General features: G+C 39.8%; 2 protein-coding genes across 3 annotated transcripts; one reads left to right on the forward strand and one right to left on the reverse strand.

Moving 5' to 3' along the window:
* Positions 1-6,385: 6,385 nt before the first annotated feature.
* ergic3 (ERGIC and golgi 3) lies at positions 6,386-21,848 on the reverse strand. Of its 2 annotated transcripts, XM_005810824.2 has the most exons (14): positions 21,641-21,848; positions 19,365-19,435; positions 17,742-17,829; positions 17,555-17,674; positions 16,406-16,502; positions 16,172-16,337; positions 14,908-14,965; positions 12,953-12,967; positions 11,765-11,796; positions 11,567-11,663; positions 7,547-7,611; positions 7,327-7,463; positions 7,045-7,100; positions 6,386-6,973 (listed from the first exon to the last, which is right to left on the reverse strand). In XM_005810824.2, exons 1-14 carry the CDS (start codon positions 21,726-21,728, stop codon positions 6,894-6,896), a joined length of 1,170 nt encoding a protein of 389 aa, XP_005810881.1. In that variant the 5' UTR covers positions 21,729-21,848; the 3' UTR covers positions 6,386-6,893. The 2 variants fall into 2 exon arrangements, with proteins under 2 accessions (XP_005810881.1, XP_005810880.1); XM_005810823.2 differs by lacking the exon at positions 12,953-12,967.
* romo1 (reactive oxygen species modulator 1) lies at positions 8,085-11,424 on the forward strand. Its single transcript, XM_005810822.3, has 3 exons — positions 8,085-8,221; positions 10,669-10,799; positions 11,200-11,424. Exons 2-3 carry the CDS (start codon positions 10,669-10,671, stop codon positions 11,306-11,308), a joined length of 240 nt encoding a protein of 79 aa, XP_005810879.1. The 5' UTR covers positions 8,085-8,221; the 3' UTR covers positions 11,309-11,424.
* Positions 21,849-22,169: the final 321 nt, after the last annotated feature.

The following is a 22,169-nucleotide window of genomic DNA, read 5'->3' on the forward strand; positions in this document are numbered from 1 at the left end:
ATTTATTTGATGAAACCGGTCCAAAAACTGTTGTCTTTCCCGCCGCGGTTCTGATAAGGTATTCTGACCCGAACCCAAAACTGTAAAACCTGAACACCTGATTTATTTAATTTATTTCAATAATTTAAACTCAAAAGAAAACTTAATTTAACTTCCATTAAGTTTTCATTTTTCTCTGCCATAGAAACCCTGAGTCCTGGGTCAGCGATCTGCTTGATGTGTGTATTCTCAGAACCAGAACCGGGACCAGGACCAGGACCAGGACCGGGATGGGGACCAGAGTTGGAGGTTTCTTCTTGTTAAAGGTTAGTTTTTCCTCTCCACTGTCGCCGTTTACGCATATGCATGAGTAAACGCTGCAATCGGTTTCCTCAGATATTAAAGACATTTTAATGATTATATTTTATATTTTCATAAGAACCAGAACTTTAATCCTTTAATTTAACCTAATAATAGATTTTAACGCAATTAATCTGATTCTGTTTACAGTTGTGCGATTCTGGAACTGATTCTGATTGGTAGTTATTTGGTCATTTAAAAGTAAAAAGGTTTTTGAATTGAAAATGTTGCATATTTTGTCGATAATAGTTTTCAGTTAAAATGCGATTGATTGCAATAATGAATTGCTCCTGCAATGAAGGCGATTAAAAGGCTTTTGTTCTGCAGCTGTTCAGATGAACCACATGATTCAGGTGTTTCATCCAAAGCTTCAAAAAACAAAACCTTGGAAATGATTCATGACAGGATCTCATCTCCAACTGCTGCCGGTTGGATGTCAGTTTCTAACTATTTTCAACCAAAGTGTGGCAGAAAAAGGAGAACGACTGCATGACAAACCAGAGCTGTGGTCGACAACAACTTACAGACAAACTAATCCCATCTGCAGAGAACAAAGAACCACAGTGAGTCACTGTGGATCGTTTCTGACACGACGGTGAGACTTTTTCAACTCATATCCAATATTTTCCGTTCTTCTCAACTTAAAATAAACCATCAGACAAAACCGAGTCACAATCAGGCGTCTAGAAGCGTCTGAACAGAGGAAGTCATCAGTTAGTCAGCAGAGGAAAACCTGGACTGGATCCGGATAGAAAGCGGAAGAACCCGGAGTCCATCAGAACCGCGCAGAGAGCAGAAACACAAACACAAAACTTCAGCATATTTTACAATAAATCAAACTGCAAATTTACTAAATAATGGCAAAAAGATCAAACGAAGCAGTTATACTGAATATAATATAATATAATATAATATAATATAATATAATATAATATAATATAATATAATATAATATAATATAATAATTATTATATTGGGCTGTAAGACCCTAAAAATCGGTTTTATTCCAGAGAAACGTTTAAGTCAGGGATAATAAATAAAGTAGGAATTAATCAATATTTATTTTCAATAAGCAGCCATAACGCCCGTTTATTCCACACAGACGGATCAGTCAACAATGCAAAACTTTTCTCTGAATGTATAAAAAACATAAAAATCATTTGAGATTCTGCTAAAGAAATAAATTGAGGAAGTTTTTGACTTTTGTTGCTGCTTTCATGGTCCCAACCTAACTAACTAAACTATAAAACTAAATTATGAAACAAGCAATAAACATTACATTTTGTCACATGGTCCTGGTTACCATGACAACAGAACAAAAGCAAGCAACACAATTATCACTTTGTATTGCATATAACATTTTGTTAGTACGTCTTAATTTAAAAATAATATTTTTTAAAATGTATCCTTTAATGGTGGTCAGAGGGCCGCAAAAAAATCAGCCTAATGGCCACAAATGGCCCCCAGGCCTCATTTTGAACACCCTTGGTTTAAAGGTATGGAGTGAATTATGTTTTGGAGATACTGCCTGTTTGTGTGTGTGTGTGTGTGTGTGTGTGTGTGTGTGTGTGTGTGTGTGTGTGTGTGTGTGTGTGTGTGTGTGTGTGTGTGTGTGTGTGTGTGTGTGTGTGTGTGTGTGTGTGTGTGTGTGCGCTTAAATCCCAACGCTAACAACTGCAGCTGTTAGAGCAGCAGCTGGATCTGACGGCATCAAAATCCAGAAACAGGAAGTGATCAGATCAGAGGGACAGTTCATTCCACACACACACACACACACACACACACACACACACACACACACACACACACACACACACACACACACACACACACACACACACACACACACACACACACACAGCTGACAGAGAGGGAGGGTATGTGTTCCTTGACCTTTGACCCGCTCTGTCCACAGGGAGAAACAATGAATACAGGTTAGTCTCTTCCAAATTTCTGAGTTTGTGGAGGGAAACTGGAACAAAACCAACAGCTAACAGTTAGCAACGAACTGAACACGTTAATTTATCTCGTTATCTCATACAACCAAAGCTAACGTGCTAGCCTAGCGCTAATAGGAGAAATGACTGCATTTTTCAAGTAATTTTTCAGGGTTTAGAATAGAATAGAATTACTTTATTCGTCCCAGCAGGGAAATTACTTCGCAGTTACAGCAGCATAGAGACAAGACACAATAACAAACACCACTGAGTAGCAATTGTGGACAAGATAAAATAAAAATAAAATATAGCATGCTGTCAATATAAAAGCAGCTTAGAGCAGTCCTTGCAAAGATTCAAAAATGCAGAAACAGAATGTATATGTAAATATATGTACAGCAGTGTGCCACAGTGCAGTTGTGCGAAATTGGACTGATTAGTGCAGAACAATGATTTAACTTTTATTGTACAGTGAGATGTCATGTGGCAGGAAGGATTTCCTGTATCTGTCCCTACGACAGCGGAGCTGGAGCAGAATATGTGAGAAGGTGCTCCGCTGTCTGTCCACTATGTGGTGGAGAGGGGGCTGTTTATTTTCAACTATTTATAATCAGATGCAGAAATAAAAACTGATTTTAGAAAAGGAGAAAAACAAAAAGCTTTAGTGAGGATTTTCTGTGACGGTTTGGGAATGCTGGGAATGTCGCATCTCTGTTACTGGAGGCGAAGCTGCAGAGCCGCTAAAACTCACCTCTAGTCCTGTGAGTGAAGATGGGAATGGAGACAGATGATCACTCCTACAGAAAAATACCAGAGGGAGCCAAACTGAGCAGAAACATCTCATCTTATCTATTCAAACATTTCCAGTAAACCAGTCTGCCTCTGGTGGAAATACTGTCATTCCAGGATGGTGAAATTCTCAGACGCTTCAAAACTAATCATGATTCTCCTCTGGAGAATGTTGGAAATAATTATTTAGAGATAATTTAGGTTGAAAGATCATAAAAACATATCACCTTCATAATAAAAGGAGCGCTTCCTGTTCTAATCGCAAGAATTTCCAAGGAAAATTCAGTAACATTTCATGGTGATTTCATGGTGATTCAGGACCTGAATCAGATGAACGTTTCCGGCTCAGATTAGTGATGCTGATGAGAATCCAGCTGTTGGATTCAGACATGATGCAGCAGAAAAGCATCTAAGCAGGAGTCAGCATGAAGCAAATATTTGTTTCTAGTGCGAATGTCTTCCGGGGAAAAATGTCATGTTGGCAATGAAATAATCGAGTACTTTTGAACAAAATTCAATAATTATTTACTGAAAATCGGCTCCTCATCTTGCTGAAAAGTTCCTCGTAAGTTAGTTTATTATTTATTATTTCAAAGTGCAGTAAGACATTTGCACTGTAAACTAAAAAATAATTGGAGAGTTTTTGTTTTCGCAATGTAGTGTTTTATTGACATTGTTGAAGTTCAATGGCGGTATCGTAGGAATAAACTGAAACTATGATAATTTTCATATCCTGTGACTGAGTGGCTGGAAGCTTTCAGTGATTTCTTAGATCTATAATTGGAACGAAGCATTTCTATACTAAAGAAAATGAATAAATTGAATTTTAAAAAATTGCAAATCCACCTCAGGAGCAGCGTGAATAAAGTTCATCCTCCTGCAGCTGACGTCACCAGACAGGCAGGAAGGTGCAAGCAGACAGAAAGTCCTCTGACCTTTATCTGACCTCGGCCCGCGGAAAAACGTTCCTGATAACGTTCCCGTGAACCGCTGAGAGGCGACTTAATGAAAAATCTGTACAATGTGCAATTTTGTTTTATCCGATTGTCACAATAATCAATAGATTAATCAATAACTAAAATAATTGTCAATTGCAGGCAGCCCTAAAATCATTAGTTTATTGTGACTCATTTCTTCTTCTTTTTTAGTTTAGCCTGCTCAACAAACATTTTTATTTTAAAATCTGTTATCATTAAAGATTCAAAACATAAAATGGCTTCGTGCTGCAAATATCTTAGTCCAGAAATAGACTAAACTAAGAGCTTTAAGTCCAAAATTCCTTAATATTGATGAAAATTCAGATTATTTCACTGATAACACGGAACGTTCTTCTTTCCAGAGAAACTCTGTCGGTTTTGAGCCGGTCAAGCAGGCCCGGTTCAGTGGAGGCCTGTGCGGTGAGTTTCAGTTTCACTCCAGAACCATTTAATTGTTTCCAGTTTGCCAGTACTCTCCCCGAACTGTGCCGGATTGAGTGGTTCTGACTCTCACCAGACAGGAAGTTTCCGCAGCAGCTGCCGTTTCATTCAGACCGCCATGTTGCTCCTTCGTGAGTCAGACAGCGGCAGCACGCAACAACTCCTGGACTGATGTCGCCATCTAGCGGCCGCTTCTCATCGAGAGGCATTTTAGTTCCTTTACTGACGCAGTAACCATGGTGATTTCTCCGAAAAAAAGTACTAGTTTTACAGGCAGATTGTTTCATTTATAACATGGGGAAAAAATTTTTTATTATTAGTGAAATAAATCTTAGTGGAGCCTTTTATTGATATTGAGGAATTACTGACAAACTCCCACAGCTTGGGGAAAAGTTGCTAGTGTTTTAGATATTAGCACTAGTCTGTTTATCTAGTCAAGGTCCGGTCCAGTTGGTGAGGTGTGAACGCTAATCGACCTCTGACCTCTGATCCTCCAAACCTCGGTCTGGTGAAATGAACTCTGTTTCAGAATGTGAACGCCAAGCGGACCGAATTCTGGGTAAATGCAACTAAAGCTAACGTGCTAGCCTAGCCAAAGACTAAAGAGAAATCCTCCAACTGCTAAAATCTGACGCCTCCATCTTGTTTCCATCTGGTGAAGAAGGAAGTTGCTCTCAGTGTCTTCAGAGGTTCTTGGTGCCACTGAAGGCACCAAGTTCTGAAGGGGAACTGATCTGTGGGGGCCAGGAGGGGAACAGGTTGGTTTGACTCTAGTAGAACCGGGTCTACTGGAGGAAAACAGACTGAGAGTCAATATAAGGATTAGGCGAAGCTGAAGCTGCTTTAATTCAACATTTATTTTGTCACTTTAAAAACATTTTGTGGACATTCGAAATATAAATACATCTCTCTCTCACACACAGCCCTGATCTAAAGGTTGAAGCGTGCAGCAGCAAACCATCGACAACTGAACCATCGTCTGGATCCGAGAGGACCGGGACAGCGACAGAGGGAATACTGGACCGGAACCGGTCCAGTTCTAACACATCATCAGGAAATACAGAACGAAGCGACGATTCAGTGCACATTTCTGCTTTTATAAAAACGTCACGACCTCTAAGGTTAAACTGGACTGAACCCAGGCTCAAAGTTCTGATCCAGATTCTAACCATCAACCTGCAGAAACATCATGTGAAACCAGCTGTAATGATCAGCTTGTCCAACGGATCAGAACCTCCCAGTACAGACGACACCAGATCTGACCCGGCGTCTAACCCACAGGAAGCTGCAGAACCTTTCGTGTTTTCTGCTGGAAACTGTAATACAGATGGATGTTTACCTGGACAACCAGCATCCAACCAGCATCCAACCAGCTTCAGCAACTAGTCTAATTTCTTGTTGAAAATCAAAGGAGGTTCTGCACTGCAAAATACTAAACTAAGATTTTTGGTTTAGTTTCTAGTTCACTTGAAATAAGACAAAACTAACTTACAAGTAACTTTTAAGCAAGAAATACCAGCTTGTTTGAAGTCAGTAATTCCTAAATTTTGATAAAAAGTCTTAGATCTCCTGGCAGATTATTTCATTTATAACATGAAAAAAAATTTTTATTTCAAGTGAAATAATCTGTCAGTGGAACTAGGAAAGATATATTTCCTAGTTCTACTAGGAAATACGCTTAATATTGATATTTTTAAATTAATATTAATGAATTATTTACTTAAAACAAGTTCCTTTACCTTGCTCAAAAGTTACTTATAAGTTAATTTTGTCTTATTTCAAGTGAAGATATTTGCACGTGACTGTAGGTCAGAAATACTTGGTTAGATTTTATGTTTTTGCAGTGCAGAACTGCCTTAGCTGTAGTGTTTCTGCAGTGCGGTAAGGAGTGACAACCAGCAGCTGATTTAGTAGTTTAATGAGCAGTTTCTTCTTCTTCTCCTTGTTAATACCTTGCGGTGCTGCAGGTGGATCTCTGCTGGGTTTTCTCTGAACACTGAGCGGCTGTTGGAAGGATTCACTGTTTTTATCAGATCTGCTGCAGATATGGAAGAAAAAGTCGCTCCACAGCCTGAACCATGTGAGTCAGAGAAGATGAAATAAATTATCTGAGCTTAAAAATGTCCGTCTCTGCTGCTCCTCGCTCTCCTACCAAACGCTGAGCGTAGCGATGGAGCGGCTTCTTGCTCCTGGTGGCGGCGTCCTCCCGTTGCTCCGCCCCCGCGGCCCGTCCGTCTCCGAACGGCAGATAGGAAAATCCAAACGGCTCCACCGCTCTGGATTTCTCTCTCGGTTTGTTTCAGGTCTAGTTCATGGAGAAGAGGAGAGTTTCTCCCCCCGCCTCGCCGCCCGTTTCAGTCCTCTGGGTGCTCAGCGTCTCGGTCTGTGCGGCCACTGGGGGGCGCCGTCGTTAGGACGCCTTGCCCAGCTCTATCTTCTTCTGGATGGCGCGCGCCGAGTGGTAGATGAGCGAGTCGATGAGACCGGCCACTGGAAGAGTCGGGAGAATGCGGTGAGCTTCTCTGCTGCTCAGTTAGCATCAGAACGAAGGAGAGACTGACCTGTGAACACGCCGCCAATGATGGCGCACACGCCCGTCAGGAAGTGAGTCAGCGACCTGAGAAAACAGTTAACATTTATACTGGAAGGATTTATTATTTACAGCAAGTCTGAGTTTCATCTAACAGTTGAGGTAAAAAACTGGATTGTTATTGTTATTTTTGAAACAGATGGTTTCAAAGTGTTAAGACATGAAAAAAATAATTTCTGTGACAAACAGTAAGGACATTTCAGCAGCCGACCCCGTTCTGATTTTTAGAAACTGGCCGTCTGCCAGGACTCACCTGTGTTTTTCTGTAAATTTGACCATCATGGGTGAAAGTTCGTAGAGAACAAAGACGCCCGGCAGACCCTGATCTCCTATTAAACCGTTGGCGACTTTCTCGTGCCTGGTGACGGAAAACTGATTCGTTTTGACCACCTGGAGGTAAAAACAAATTCACAGAAAACGTGTGGAAAAGAGTCCAACAGAAAATACAATAAACACAAAGCTGTTTAACTCACCTCTCCGTCTGTTTTTACGTAGATGGTTGGAACAATTTTCACAAAATACTGGTACATCATCGATGCTGTGGAGATGAATGGTCGGCAAATTAAACTTGACTATCAACAGACTTTTAAACTGAAAAACCCCAAACAGTCCAGTAGTCTGCTTCTGACCCGCTGGATCCCCATCACAATAATGTCAGCAAATAATGTTGTCTTATTTCATACATTTCTTTGGTGTAAACAAAACAATTCCTCCACTGGATCCATTTATGCTTCATTTTATTTCACAGTGCTATTAGATTAAAAAGGAAAATATTGAGGAAAATAAAGGAAAACTTTTAAAATGTATTAAGAATTTTTGAAATGACCAAATATAGAGTAACTTTTTACCTGTTATGTTATTAAGGCTAAAACCAAAGTAAAAACATGAACATTTAAAGTACGTTATTGTAATGACAACCCAGTTATTAAGGTCTTGAACATGACCTAAAGAAATGATAGATAGAAATAAGCAATTCTAAACTGAGCCGCAGGGGGCGCTATCTCTTCCGCCTTTATTTCTCTCTCCTTTCCTGTTTCCGGTTATGGAGGTCTGCTAGAAAGACATTTTATCGCAGCTGCGCTCAACAGTAAGATAAATTTTAAGCAGAAAAGCAAAGCAGTGAATTTATCACAGCAGAGTAACTGAAGGTAAGATGGCCTACGGTCCCGTTTTCCGGGGTTTGTTGGTAAAACTAGTAGGTTTGACGGTAAACGCTGTTACCTATGGAGGCCACAGGTGACGTTAGCATGGGGAGCTAGCACAACAACCTGCGGAGGACTTAGGGGATAAAAAGATAAACACTCAGCTGCTCAGTGTTTGGTTACGAGTTCTAATCCGCGGACTTTAAGCGGTGATGCCCCACAGAAGCTAATGTGTTAGCAGCTAGGTGCTAACAGTGAAAATAAGCCTCTGATTAAAGTCAACAAACTGCAGGGGTCAAAGGTTGCATCATTTATTGGAGTAGAAACAGAAACCAACTTAATAAAAACACATTACTGGTTCACAGACATGAATATTAGGATAATTTGTTTCTGTCAGAAGTATTAAGCTAAACATTGTCTGTTTTAGATTTATGGACCTTTATTTCTAAGAATAATTGCATTATTCCCCTATTACTTAAAATGGTTTCAAAACAATGTTGTTTATTTCAGTTTCTGGGACAATTTATCGTTCAGCATCATTTATCATGACGGGCTACACATCGAAAGCTACAGTAATTTCAGGTAGCTACGTGAGTGACAGGCCTTTCAGATGGATTTAATTGGAACAATAATTTAACTAAATGAGGCAGATTGTGTGTGGTGTGTACATTAAAAGTTGGAACAGAATTAATTAAGAGCTAATTTCTATCCCTCAATTTAAATTTGAGTCAGTCATGGGAGATTTCAAAATCTTTTTAATTACTGCCATAAAATGCTTAAAAGATATTTTACATATTCTGCTTTTGTAGTTTTTATTCTAAAATTTGGTAACTGACATTTCATTCAGCCGCCTCATCATTTGTTACTTACAATAGAAGGTAATTATTGTGTAATAATTTCACAGTATTAACAGTAATTGAGGGTGATTAATTATAGCAGATGGAAATCAGCCCAACATGTTCTGTGTTGGGTTTTTTCTCTACAGTACCGTTTTAACTGCAGCGTCAAAGATTAAACTGTGAGGAAAGAGATTTTACTGCGGAGAACAGTAACATGCGGTGAGGTGCAAAGCTGGCGAGGCACTGACTTAATCATAATCAGATATACAAATATAGACCACCTACACGTTTACATAAGGAAATTTTGCACAACATGGAGGGCAAAAAGACTATTCATTCCGTTAACTCCATCAAACTTGAACATGTAGATATTATTAATTTCGTGCTGCGCTCCACAGCAAAGGGAAAAACCGTTAAAGTACAACTCAAAACCTCGTCTTTCTCATTCTTTGTATCAGCGCAGCTACGCGCAGACTCGTTGCCATAGCAACTGACAACAACGCCACAAAAAAAACACTGAAATATTTCCCACACAAAGAGCAGGACATTCAGTCTGTTGCAGTGGTATTAATGTTTACTGTGCGATTATTAATAAGTGATTGCTGTGGTAAGAGGAGAAAACTATAAATATATCGCTGCACTTTACTGTATGGCTAGCTCGCTGTTACTGTCTCTTACTCTGCAGTTGTGAGTCACACTGTCTGGGATCATGAGCGCCCCCTGCCATGAGGCCGGAGAACTGCCTGCCTCACCTCGAATCTGTTCTCTGGTTTCTGATCGCTGCTCAGCACACGAAACAAGTTACACACACAGTGGATGACAAAAAACACTGAATAATATATACATAAGCTAAGTTATGGAAAATCTGTTTATATATTAAAACCTTTTTAATGATTTTATTGGCGACATACAGACAGGAGGAGCATGCCATCATAGAATGGCAGCCAATGCAGTTAGTGAGAGGTTGATCAATCCCAGGTGAGGCTCAGCTTCCTGCTGCCTCACCTGCTGCGCTCCGAGCATTTGAATGGGAAAATGCTAAATTCAGCGATTTTAAAGAAAAAATTATCCGAATTGGTTAAGCTGAATGAAAAATAGGTGCTTTATAGTACAAACTACAGGGTGAAAATAGCAATGTCAATTATTTTATCATATATTTCCATTATGACAGGTGAGGCTCTGCCTCACTTGCCTCCCCTGACCGCACCACACTGGCAGAGAAACAAACTGATTCAGTCCAAACTGAAGGAAAGTTCAAGAACCTGCATAGATCGGAAAATGAGCCTCACTGGGTAAATATTGGACTTTAAACTCAGTCAAAGCGTCTCAACTTTTTCATCCTCCGCAGTGAGAACCAAAAAAAAGAACTTCTCGGTGCATCTATAATTCAGACCATTTTGTTATTGGTGCTATAAAAAGTGCAGCTGTTTCTGTTACCCAAACTGGTCAAATGTTTTGGCTTTGAAGATTAAAAATGAAGATGAAATGAACCCACATTTAGAAAGAGTCTAATTTCCAGTCAGTGTGCTGATCTGTTAGGTTTCCTTCTTTCTATGCAGCAGATTTTAATCTCAGTCAACCTCAGATTAAAATGAGCTGTCGTTGCGTTTGCAGATGCCGGTCGCTGTCGGTCCGTACGGCCAGACCCAGCCCAACTGCTTTGACCGGGTCAAGATGGGCTTCATGATGGGCTTCGCCGTGGGAATGGCTGCAGGCGCCATGTTTGGGACTTTCTCCTGTCTCAGGTGAGTTTGGACCAATAAACCCAAACAGAAAATGATTTAATTCAGCTGGAAAAAGGGAATGTCCCAGTTAAAGTCCACCTCTTTCTCAGCTGTTTTTATTCATCTGGTGCGGTTCAGGTTTAAAACTCAACATATTTTTGCTTTTCATTACTAATTACTGTATCTTCAAAAAAACAAACTGGTTTATTATTATTTACATATTTTATAAGGGTAAAACTTAGCCAAATTAACTGTTTAAACATTAGAAAGTTTTTAAAGCTTCATCCTATAACTTTCTGACTAACTTAACTTTTGTCTAGGAATAATCTGAGAATATTCCTGAGGTTTTGCCTGGCAGGACGGCTGCGCTAACGTTTTAGCTGTTGGTGAAATCGGAGCTCAAAACAGTTTCTGTTTGCAGGATCGGGATGCGGGGCCGGGAGCTGATGGGAGGCGTTGGGAAGACCATGATGCAAAGCGGCGGGACGTTTGGCACCTTCATGGCCATCGGGATGGGAATCCGCTGCTGAGGAAGACCACTGCCTCCTCTTCCTCCCTCAGACTGTACAGCCTTGGGACTCATATAACCACATGCTCCAAACCCACCGTCTAGTTATCAATAAAGGTTCTGGTTCGTCACATGACAGTCCTGTTTTTATCCTCCATGTTTTGCTCCATTAATGTGGAATTTAACGCTTTAATTTGGTTCAATAAATGGGATTAAACTTTAAAATGGATCAGAAGCTTTTAAAAGCAGCAGTTTGGCAGCAGAAGAAGCGGGACGATACCTTGCGGCGCCGAGACGTCGGTTCCGTCCAGCGGATTTACGATGCCGGGGTAATCTTTACCAAATGACAAGTGCTTTATCAGGTGGGTCATGTTGATCTGCAGAACCACAGAAGAAGAAGCAACTTCATAATTGAACTGATGTCTTTAGTAAATAAAACATTTTTAATTTAAATATCCAGAGAAATGTGGAAACCTACGTTGTCTAAACCAAAACTCTGCAGGTCATGAACTGCAAACAAAAACACAAACTTGTTATTGAAAATAATCCAAAAACATTCAGACTTGCATATTAATAAAAGCATAAATGACCAAAATCAGGAACATTCAGGATAAAAAGCAGCTGAACTGAGGGGGAAAAACACCAATCGCCTTTAGACAATATGGTTACCATGGCAACAGGATCAGCATCATGGCCTTCACAAAGTAAAAGTACAGACTGAGACACCGACCCATTTTAAATGACATTGAAACCACCAAAAATGCACCAATTAACCAGTTTTCTACTTAAATACTTTACTACTTAATTGTTGCATTCAACCTGAAAACTCCCACTTTCTCTGGTCTGTAAACGCATCGAGTCCAAAAGAATCTTCTTGGTTTTCAGTTCAGCTGAAACGCAGAAATGAGCGTCTTTAATCCCTTCGTTTTTTATTTAGTCGCTTCAACGGAGGAACCTGCAGCTCATTCCGTTTCCTTCCATGATCCAAAACCAATCAATTAAAAAGTTTGGAAAAACAAACGCAGCGGGCGCGGGGCGTCCGGCGTCTGGACGCTTGTAACTGATGTCAGCGGGATTTGAACCATCAGGGTTTTATTAAAGAACGGCAGCTTTGCAGTTCTGCTGCCGACGTGTTTAAAATCTTCCTCCATCAGTTTTACATCGTAACTTTCGACTCATTCTGCCTCTGGAAACTAAAGGAGGAAAACGAGAAGCTTTCCTGAGAATTTCATAAGAAAACAACGAATAGAAGAACTTGTTCATTTTGGGACTGAATCTAGTTCAGAATGGTTTGGTGAACTATGAACATGAATTCACTTTGCGGTCTGAATCGGAGTTTCTCTAAACCAATCAGGTTTCTAATGTTTGATATCTGACATAATTCAGTTAAAGTTACTTTTCAGTTAGGAAACGTCAGACTCCTGGGTAAGAACTGCGGCGTTCACTAGTTATCAAGTAAAAATTTAATCGCATCACATTCAGAAACTGGTTGTAAGTCTAAATGGATCTGATAATCATGCACTTTTAAATTGATACCGAGATTATTTTGACATTTTCTTCACATCATAATTGATTCAGCACTGAGTGTGTTTAAAGCAGAAACAGGGAAAGGTTTTCCTGAACACGCTGCATGCATTCACTGTGGCATAAAGGAAGATAGACTTACTTTCCACAGCGTGCACTGCAGAAAGAAGAGAGAAGAGTCACTGGGACAGTGAAACAGACATGAAACGTGACAACTGAAGGTGGGGCTGCACAGCACTTTCCAAAATAAAGAGTTTTCAGACAATTTACCTCAAAATCAGGTTGCAATCGAAACCAAACTGAGCAAAACCGACCGATAAGCTGTGAATTATGAGATAAAGATAAATAATGTTATTTTCAGGCTAAACTAGAACTGGTGTGCAGCCCGACCCACAGCAGATATCTTTCCAGTGAGGATGTGTTTGGGTCTTAACGAGGTTCTGGTTTGATTCTAGTCTCTGTTTCTGCTGCCGACACTTTAAACATCGATGAGATGAGAGAAATGAATCAGAGTCGCATGGACTGGCTTTCAGCACAGGAAACTAAAACCACCGCAGGTTTACAGCCCAACCATCCAATCCCAGTTCAAATCATTCATTGTGGATGACTGAACATTTGGGTTCGTTTTAATTTCCTGCCCTGATTTGATGCCACAGAGGAAGAATCAGCTACAACAGAGAGGAAAACAGTGAATGGATGAATGGATATACTTTTTTAATCCCAGAGGGATGAAGCAGCAGAGCTGCTGAGATTAACTGGACAGATTTCAGTTTGTTACACAGACAGAACTACGGTGGCCTGAATGGGCCAGTCAGGCTGAAGCATCATGGGAGATAAACACTTTGCTGATTCTGGATCAATTTAAACTAAAAGTTTAGTCAAAACTTCACAGCTGGTCAAAATTATTCATACATGTATTAAAAGGAAACAACACCACAGTACGGGAAGCTTTCACTGCAAAACCACAAAATCTGAAGTAATTTAGTTCCTGGTGCAAATATTTAATTACACCTGAAATAATTTTGTACACCACTTTTGTGTAGTTTTAAACCTGTTTTTAAAAGTTCTATATAAATAAATTTGACATTGAAATAAGATATTTGCTGGAGAAACTAGACCAGAAATATGAGATTTTGTGTTTTTGCAGTGATTAGAAGGTTTTATGCATCTTCCAGCCAAACAGTTTAAAATATTTTATAGATCAATCAATAAATCAATTTTAAATATTTAATTTTTGTTTTTGATTTTTTTTCCTCTCTGGGTTTCCATAGTTCAGTGTGATGTCATCGCCCAGGGCGGCCATCTTGATTAAAATTCAGGTTAGCTCTACAATTAGAGCAAAGCTTTGAATTTTATTTTTAATCATGAGAATAAATTCATACCGTAACAAGAATACAGTCTTACGCCAATAAAGTAAAAATAATGAGAATAAAGTCGTAACATTAGGAGAATAAAGTAGTATTTTTATAAGAACTCCTACATAAAAAACCCAACAAATTTAAATGAGGATTGAAGCAGCAGAGCTTCATCTCAAGTTATGCTATGATGTAAGATTTACAGATTATGTTTAATATTTAACACATTAGAATCAAATTATCAGCAGGACTTTGAAATGACTGGCACTAGTTCAGTCAGAAAAATGGGCCTCTGTCTCTTTAAGAAGCTCCTGCTCTTTCAGCACATCATTATGCTGTTTGCCGCCATTTTTAATAGTTTGTATGATGAGCTCAACAGATGTTTAGTAATTGCTGCTGCCGCTAGTCTGCAGGAGCTGAGTGGGGAAGGAGACGTTCATGCGACATGTAGAGGCTCGCCACCAACAGCAGGGGGCGCGAGGTTGTTCACGGTGGAACGAAGACAACAGATGGATGAACATGAGAATCAGTCAGAGGTTTGAAAACAAACACCCTTTATTCTGATGGAGGTAATAAATAAACTTCTTATATGGTTTATATTTTCTTAATTTTGCTTTGAGGAACAGAAATTAGATTCCAGCTGAATGAAACTGTTGAACTTAATGATTTTTATACATAAATCGGAGTAAAACAGAAGAAAGGGCGTTTGAAGGCTTTGCTCAGTTAGAGGAAACGTTCTCACCGTGAACATGCGACTGCTGGAAACTCTTTCCTGGAGCAAAGTGGAAATTTCCTGCCACCTGAAACAAAGTGTGAAACGACTCAGGATCAATTTTATTGTTCTAAATGAGAAAAATAATAATAACTATGAATAGAAAATATATGTAGACTCAGACATGTTAATAATGCTGATCATGCTTAAAAGTCTTAAATCAACAGTGGAACCATTATTGGCACTTTCAACAATCAAAATAAATGCAACTAAAGTTTTATTTTACTACTTTTTAAAGCTGATCAGCGTTTCTAGAAGCTTTTAATTTGAAATCCAAGACTTTCTGTTATGAAGCAAAGATAGCAGCAGCAGCAGCGCCATCTATATTTGGGCAGAGTTCATCGTGCCGAATAGCATGATGAGAAACTTTGAGGAGAAACCACAACTGGTAGACACGGCGGAGGATTCGTGATGCTGTGGGCCGGTTTTCTCTAAAGATCTGGGAATTTGTTTCCATCAACATTTTTATGCACATATTGAAGCATTGCTTCAGAAACGGTTGATGGAAACCACAAAATCTGATACAAAGTCTCAATTCTGTTAAAAAGTTTGAGGCGGTTTTTGGCTCTTCCTGAAAAGACCAAAGCAGTAAAGAAAGAAAAGTTCAGATGTAGCAAAACTTTCCCATCCTTACCAGAGTGACCAAACTGAAACATTTCAAACTCCAAACCTTCAGCTCAGAGCGGAGAGTCGTCCCTACACCATGCTAGCAAGCAACTGCTACTTCCTGTTTGTTGCAGCCATGCTAGCTAGCAACATTTGGCAAAATTACATTTGTGATGATTCGCTCTAAACCAGGAAATAAAAACAATCCTAATTCTCAATTCTGCAGCTGAAAACTGTCATGCCAGTCGGAGGAAACATGGCCGCCGAGTGGAAGCAGCAGAAACGCTGAATGAAATCGCCGTCTGCCTCTGGCAGAACTGGATACAGATCACTTCCTGTCTGCATATTCTATCGTATAAAGTTACATCAAAGTAAACCGGTTCGCGGAGACGAGGATGTTTACTACTGCACTCCAATTTACCAGTTGCTGATCTACACACCTGCCCGTTACCATGACGACACACATGCTATATGATGAGAGGCTAACAAAATCTGGGTTTCGTAACAAAGTTTGCTTGTGTGAAAGTAAAGGTAATCTGATTACTTTTTTGCAATTGTAATTTCTTACTTGAAGAAAGTAATCAGATTACAGTAACTGCCCGCCTCTGGAAAGGCGTGAAGGTCTGACCTTATTGACCTCCAGGAAGCCGTAAACCTGGCAGCCCTCGTTCTTCTGCTCCATCATCTTCTGCGTGAAGCCTTCGCGTTTGCACTGCTCGATGGTGTCGGCGCTCTTAAAGGCCCAGCCGCGCCGCCGGTACGCCTCGCGCACGTCGTCACAGGTGTTGCAGCACCTGCACACACACAATTAGCAGCAGTAATCCCAGCAGGCAGAACGGCCGGCAGCGGCGGCGTTTCTTACTTCAGGTCATCGGTCTCAGCGCCGTAACAGCTCTCACATCGGTTCGGGTCCAGAGTGCTCGGGTCGAACGCTTCCCCGTCTTCAGCCTGACCCATTTCTGGACAACACAGAACCATCTGTGACTATAAAACAACATTCGCTTCATGCCGTCTCTTATCCAGTGAGTTCACTGCAGAAGGACAAAATCTTACAAAGTCTTTTTGTCTGGTTTTTGGTGCAAATATCTCATTGTAATTGAAATAAGACAACTAACTCAAAAGAGACTTTTCAGCAGATCTAGCAGCTTATTTTCAGTAATAACTTTGTAATATTGTTGAAAAGTTCTAGTTCCACTCGTGGATTTTTTCAGTTTTGCATGGGAAAATGTCATGTTATAAATGGAATAATCCAGCAGTGGAACAAGTTCTTTTCATCAATATTAAGGAATTATTTTCTTCCACCGAGCTCCGTTGGGAGTTAGTTTTGTTGTATTTCAAGTGTAATGAGATATTTGCAGTAGAAACTAAACCAAAAATACTTGGGAAGATGTTGTGTTTTTGCAGTGTGATCACCTGGTTTCAGTGCTGCAGCTTCTGCGATTTTGCAGGATAAACTCTTCAGCTGCGCTAATCCTGAAGCACAGCTAACTTCATAATTTCCATTCTCATGATTAACATTTTTGACTTCATTTCTTTTAAGGTTTTGATTGTGTGTGGTTTTTATTTCTGTTTTTATTTATTGTTTTTGGTAATTTTGTTTATTTTGGACTTTTTAAAATATCTTCCAGTTACAGTGTTCTTTACAAAAGTAAAGTTTACTGATCTTTGAAACGATAAACTTGCATCATTATGAAAATTCTCATTATATTACTTGAAAATGGTTAAAAAACATAAGTTATAATTTCTTGTTGTGCGAAACATTTCTCTTGCCGAAATCATTCCTTCACAAAAATGGAATTGGTGCCCGATTAAACTAAACTATTTTCATTTTATTAACAGGAAATGATTGATTACAATGATTAATTATTACATAGGCAAACATCAATTTTGATTGCCAACCATTTCGTCTGAAGTTGCTGCAACATGTAAAAAGGTCCATACTTAGTTACAGTTTCTCTCCAGTTTGTCCAGCAAGTGACTCAAACTTGTTTGTGTTTGGAATGAAGCGTACCGTGTTTTTCTGCCTCGGTGGTGACGGGTTTCAGCTCTTTGTCCAGCCGCTGCTTGAACAGGTTGTGTTCGACGTCCAGCTGCTGCTCTCCGGCCACGTCCATGGCGTCGATACTGAGATCTGACAAACATGGTGGTGAGCGGCGGCCGCCATCAGCAGCAGACAGCAGAGAAACAGCAGCACTTACAGGCACAGGGCATGTGAGGGAAAATGACGTCAATGTTGATCTTGAGTTTGTCTCCTCGCGACGTGTCGACGTAGAGCTCCGGGTGGACCTGAAGGACGACACGAAGCGTTCACTTCCCCTAAACACTAAACTGTCCCACAGCAACACAACAAACACTGAGAAAAAGAAACGTAGCAGAAAGAACGACACAGGGACGGCTTTCACCGCGACGCTCTGCTGGATTTTCATACATTGATACATGTTTAACAGAAATGCTTTGAGTTTATTTCGAATGAAAAGACGGGCAAACGAAAGCAGGGCTGAAATAATTGTGACAAATCTTTTATTTTAAATTAAATTATGAAATTATTAAATTTAGTCGATTAATTGTTAGCTGAACAAAAACATTTTGCCTTCAAGATAAAAACAACCTTTAATTACAAATCTGTTCTTCGCCTGGTTCAAATCTTTAAAAAAAAAATTAATCTATGAAGAATATTTTGCATCCAGTTATTAATCAGTTAATCAATAATAATCTCCTGACATTCAGCCTGAGTTTTTCTAATGTTGAATGATTTTTATCTGCATAATTTGCTGATATGATAAAAGGAATGCTGATATCAACTTTTTATTTTAAAAGTTTTTAATTATTTATTTGCATATTTTAGTGCATTTCTAATATATTTCCAATTTTTATCTGATTGTCAAACTAATCAATAGACTGATGACTAAAATAGTTATTAATTGCAGCCCTAAAAAGAAGAAAGATGGAAAAGGTTAAAAGGGAAATAAAGAGATAAGAGGACCGAAAGATGGATAAAAATAAATCAACAGCCTTGAAGTTTGAGCCTGAACCTGCAGAAAGATAGAAAAACAAAACCTTTTACAAGATGTGTTGCTTCATTTACTTCATGCGACCAACAAAAAGGTCCAAACCAGAAAGAGTCGACTGCTTCTGGGCTTTCTGGATCTGATGGCCCCTGAAAACCCTGGAGGAAAATCTCCAGCTGTTAAAGTCTTAAATCAGGCTCACATTTAATCCTAAAGCAGATCAGTGGATCAACTCCACTCCTCTGGCTCATATCAAAACTATTTTGATCATCTGACATATTCAAGCAGCAAAAGCAGCAAAAACTTCAGAAATCCATAAGAAGGAAAATACTTTTCAGGGTACTTTATGTTCTCAGATGTTCTGACTTTTCAGCCCAAATCCGCAACAAAAACCTGAGTCATTTCCTTCCAAGAAACCCGAGTTCATCTGACCCAACCGGCCCGACAGGAAACACACCTGGAGCCTAAAGTTCACTGCTGCTGCTCCCTGAACTCAGTTTCAGTTGGTTTCAACTCAGCTTCCCTGGTGAAAATGACCCAATGTTTCATTTTTATAAAGTTCTGGTGAAAACTTTAGCCGTTTTATTTTTTTATTGAACATGAGATAAAAATCTGTAGATCCTCTGATAACAGATGGAAGCAGGAGATCTCTGCAGGAACAAAACCTGATCGATTAACAGACTTCCTGATGAAATGCTGCAGTTTCCCATCCCGATAAAAACCGACAGCATCGGTCCGGTCAGCGGGCGAACAGAACCGAACTGGACCGGTCCGAGGGCCGCGTTAATCTGACAGTCGGATTCAGGAGCTCACCTCTTTGGTCAGGTAGTACTGCAGCTCAGAGACGAACAGAACGAACATGATGATGCCGCTGATGATGGTCACTGCAGAGACACAAGGTGGAAACATTTGATTTCATAGCAACATAATGTGAATTAATGGATCTTTATTTTACAGATCTTAAAAATTCATACTGTGGTAGTAAATGTAAATTTGGTAAAAACCACTGAACCCTTCCAAGTTGCGATTGGTAACCAGTTTTCATCTGTCTGAAAACCCGAGAAGTTCCAGAAACATTACTGTAGCTTTCCCCGAAAGGTCAAAGGTCACTTCAATCACATCCTGGATTTTAAACTTGAATTTCAATATTTATTTCATTTGATGTTTAAAATTACTTAAGATATTTCTAAACCAGAGTTTGTAGGCCAGCCACGGTGTTGGTCGGATCCGTGTTGGTGGCCTTTAGGATCCCATGTCTGCTTTTTGCGGATGATGTGGTCCTGTTGGCTTCATCAGGTCGTGACCTGCAGCTCTCGCTGGAGCGGTTCGCAGCCAAGTGTGAAGCGGCCAGGATGAGGATCAGTGCCTCCAAATCCAAGGCCATGGTCTTGAGCCGGAAAAGGGTAGAGTGCCTTCTCCGGGTCAGGGGGGGTGTCCTGCCCCAAGTGGAGGAGTTCAAATATCTCGGGATCTTGTTCACGAATGGGGGAAGAAGGGAGCGGGAGATCAACAGGCGGATTGGTGCGTCTGCAGTGAAGCGGGCGCTGCACTGCTCTCGATTTACCAGTTGATCTACGTTCCCACCCTCATCTGTGGTCTTTTTGGGTCGAGACCAAAGGAACAAGATCGCGGATACAAGCGGCCGAAATGAGTTTTCTCCACAGGGTGTCTGGTCTCTCTAGAGAGAGAAGCTCGGCCATAGGGGAGGGACTCAGAGTAGAGCCGCTGCTCTTTCACGTCGAGAGGAGCCAGCTGAGGGACATCTGGTCAGGATGGACGCCTCCCTGGGGAGGAGTCCAGAGGGAGACCCAGGACACGCTGGAGGGACGATGTTCCTCTGCTGGGAACGCCTGGGGGAGCTGGATCAGGAGACTGGGAGGAAAGTCTGCTGACCCCGCGACCTGACCCCGGCAGAGGAAGATGGACGGATGGAGATGTTTCTAGTTTTTCATGTAGTTTTCTTTGTTGCTTTATTTTCCTGTGAAGAACGTTGAATGTCCACGTTCATGAAAGGTCTGATAAATAAAGTTGCCTTTTATTTTCCAATATTCACCAGTATTAATGTATTTCTTTTATAAAATTGGAATAAATACATTTCTATACATTATTTAAATGCATTTATAACAAAGTTTAATAAGTAAAAAAATCTTTAGAATTGTATTTCTTTGTTTTATTTAATTATATCTCATATCTGTTCATTTGTTCTAATAGGGTTATTTATTATAACCAGTTTTTATCTCTTGTATTTTTTAAAGACACTCCTCCCTAAATATTATTGAATAACTTGTTTCAATAAAATTCTCATCATCCTTAGAGATTATTATGATATCATTTTTAAAACGGGATATTTAATTAATGCAACCAATCACATTTGTTTGTTTATTCTGAGAAATCCCAGTTTGTGGTTACATGAGCAGCATTCAAAGCATATTTCCAACCCTAACTGTGTTTTTCTCTCCATTTTTGTCTGAAAAGTATAAAAAGAAAGAACAAACATTTACTGATTTTTTATGCACTCGGTGTCTTTGGCTCGAAACTGCAGAATTAGTGAAAAATGACAGCGAACTTCATTTAGCGCATTTAAATGAAAACTGCGAGTCACTGAAGGCAATTCATTAACATGGAGCTGTTTCATGTACATTTCTTGTAATTTTATTGAAATGTTATTGCTTTTTTGTTGCCTGTGTATCTTGGACTGGTCTCAGCTGAAAGGGCTTTTAGTTACTCTGTTTAACTAAAAGACAAACATCTGTTTGATATGGAAAATAAGAATACCGAGGCTATAGTTTATTCTACCTGATAATATATAACAGGCCCACTAACTACAGGCTCAATCAATAGAAAGAAAATATATACAAATAAACCTATTGTGTCAACTACTGCCTTAGAGTTTTTAGTAGTTCTGTGAAATAAACTCCCAGACAGTACAAATGTTCAGGTTTCCTCATTAAAGACAGGTATCTACAACAGGCTAATTGAACTGTAATGAGTAGAATATGATCTGATATATAGGAATAACGAATGTTTCCCCTGCTGTCTGCACCAGCGGCAGCCGTTAGCCCCGCGGTTCGGATCGGTTAGCCTCCTACCGGTCGCTCCTCCCCACGTCTTCACCCGGAAATCCTCCAGAGTTTTAGGATAAGCGTCAAACTGCTTCAGTTTGTTTAATGTGTCCATTTTCTCCACCAGGAAATCCAGCCGAACACCGTAGAATCTTATCGGAACCCTCCTGCACTCCAGAAACACATCAGGACCCTTCACTTCCGGACCACGTGATACACCGTTGGGCCAATCAGCGGCAGCCGCGTCAATTTCTTCTTCTTCTGTTCTTTCTGCCAAACTTTATTCAACATCAGGACCTTTGACAATATAAATGACGAGAATTATTCAATAAAATGAAAACAACAACAAAACAAAACATAAAAAATAAACGAACGAATAAAAACAAACATTTTTTTTTCATTTTTACATGGAAGAGTATTTTTTCCTTTGTGTATAATTTTGCGTTGACAAACCTCTGGTAACCTTTTTTGTATGACAAAATGGAGGTTAAAAATGTACAATATTTTAACCTTTAGAGTGGTAAATGAGGAAAAGGTGCTGGAAAATGTTTATCCA

Source organism: Xiphophorus maculatus, chromosome 20 (assembly GCF_002775205.1).
Source record: "Xiphophorus maculatus strain JP 163 A chromosome 20, X_maculatus-5.0-male, whole genome shotgun sequence".
In the NCBI taxonomy this organism is placed as follows: Eukaryota; Metazoa; Chordata; class Actinopteri; order Cyprinodontiformes; family Poeciliidae; genus Xiphophorus; species Xiphophorus maculatus.

Bases quoted from the DNA above. Each gene is read 5' to 3' on its own strand.
- romo1 (XM_005810822.3), top strand. From the start codon at position 10,669: ATGCCGGTCGCTGTCGGTCCGTACGGCCAGACCCAGCCCAACTGCTTT. The intron at 10,800-11,199 runs GTGAGTTTGGAC...TTCTGTTTGCAG, and splicing joins GGGACTTTCTCCTGTCTCAG to GATCGGGATGCGGGGCCGGG.
- ergic3 (XM_005810824.2), bottom strand. From the start codon at position 21,728: ATGGACACATTAAACAAACTGAAGCAGTTTGACGCTTATCCTAAAACT. The intron at 17,830-19,364 runs GTGAGCTCCTGA...GTCGTCCTTCAG, and splicing joins AGTACTACCTGACCAAAGAG to GTCCACCCGGAGCTCTACGT. The intron at 16,338-16,405 runs GTAAGAAACGCC...GTGTGTGTGCAG, and splicing joins GCTGAGACCGATGACCTGAA to GTGCTGCAACACCTGTGACG.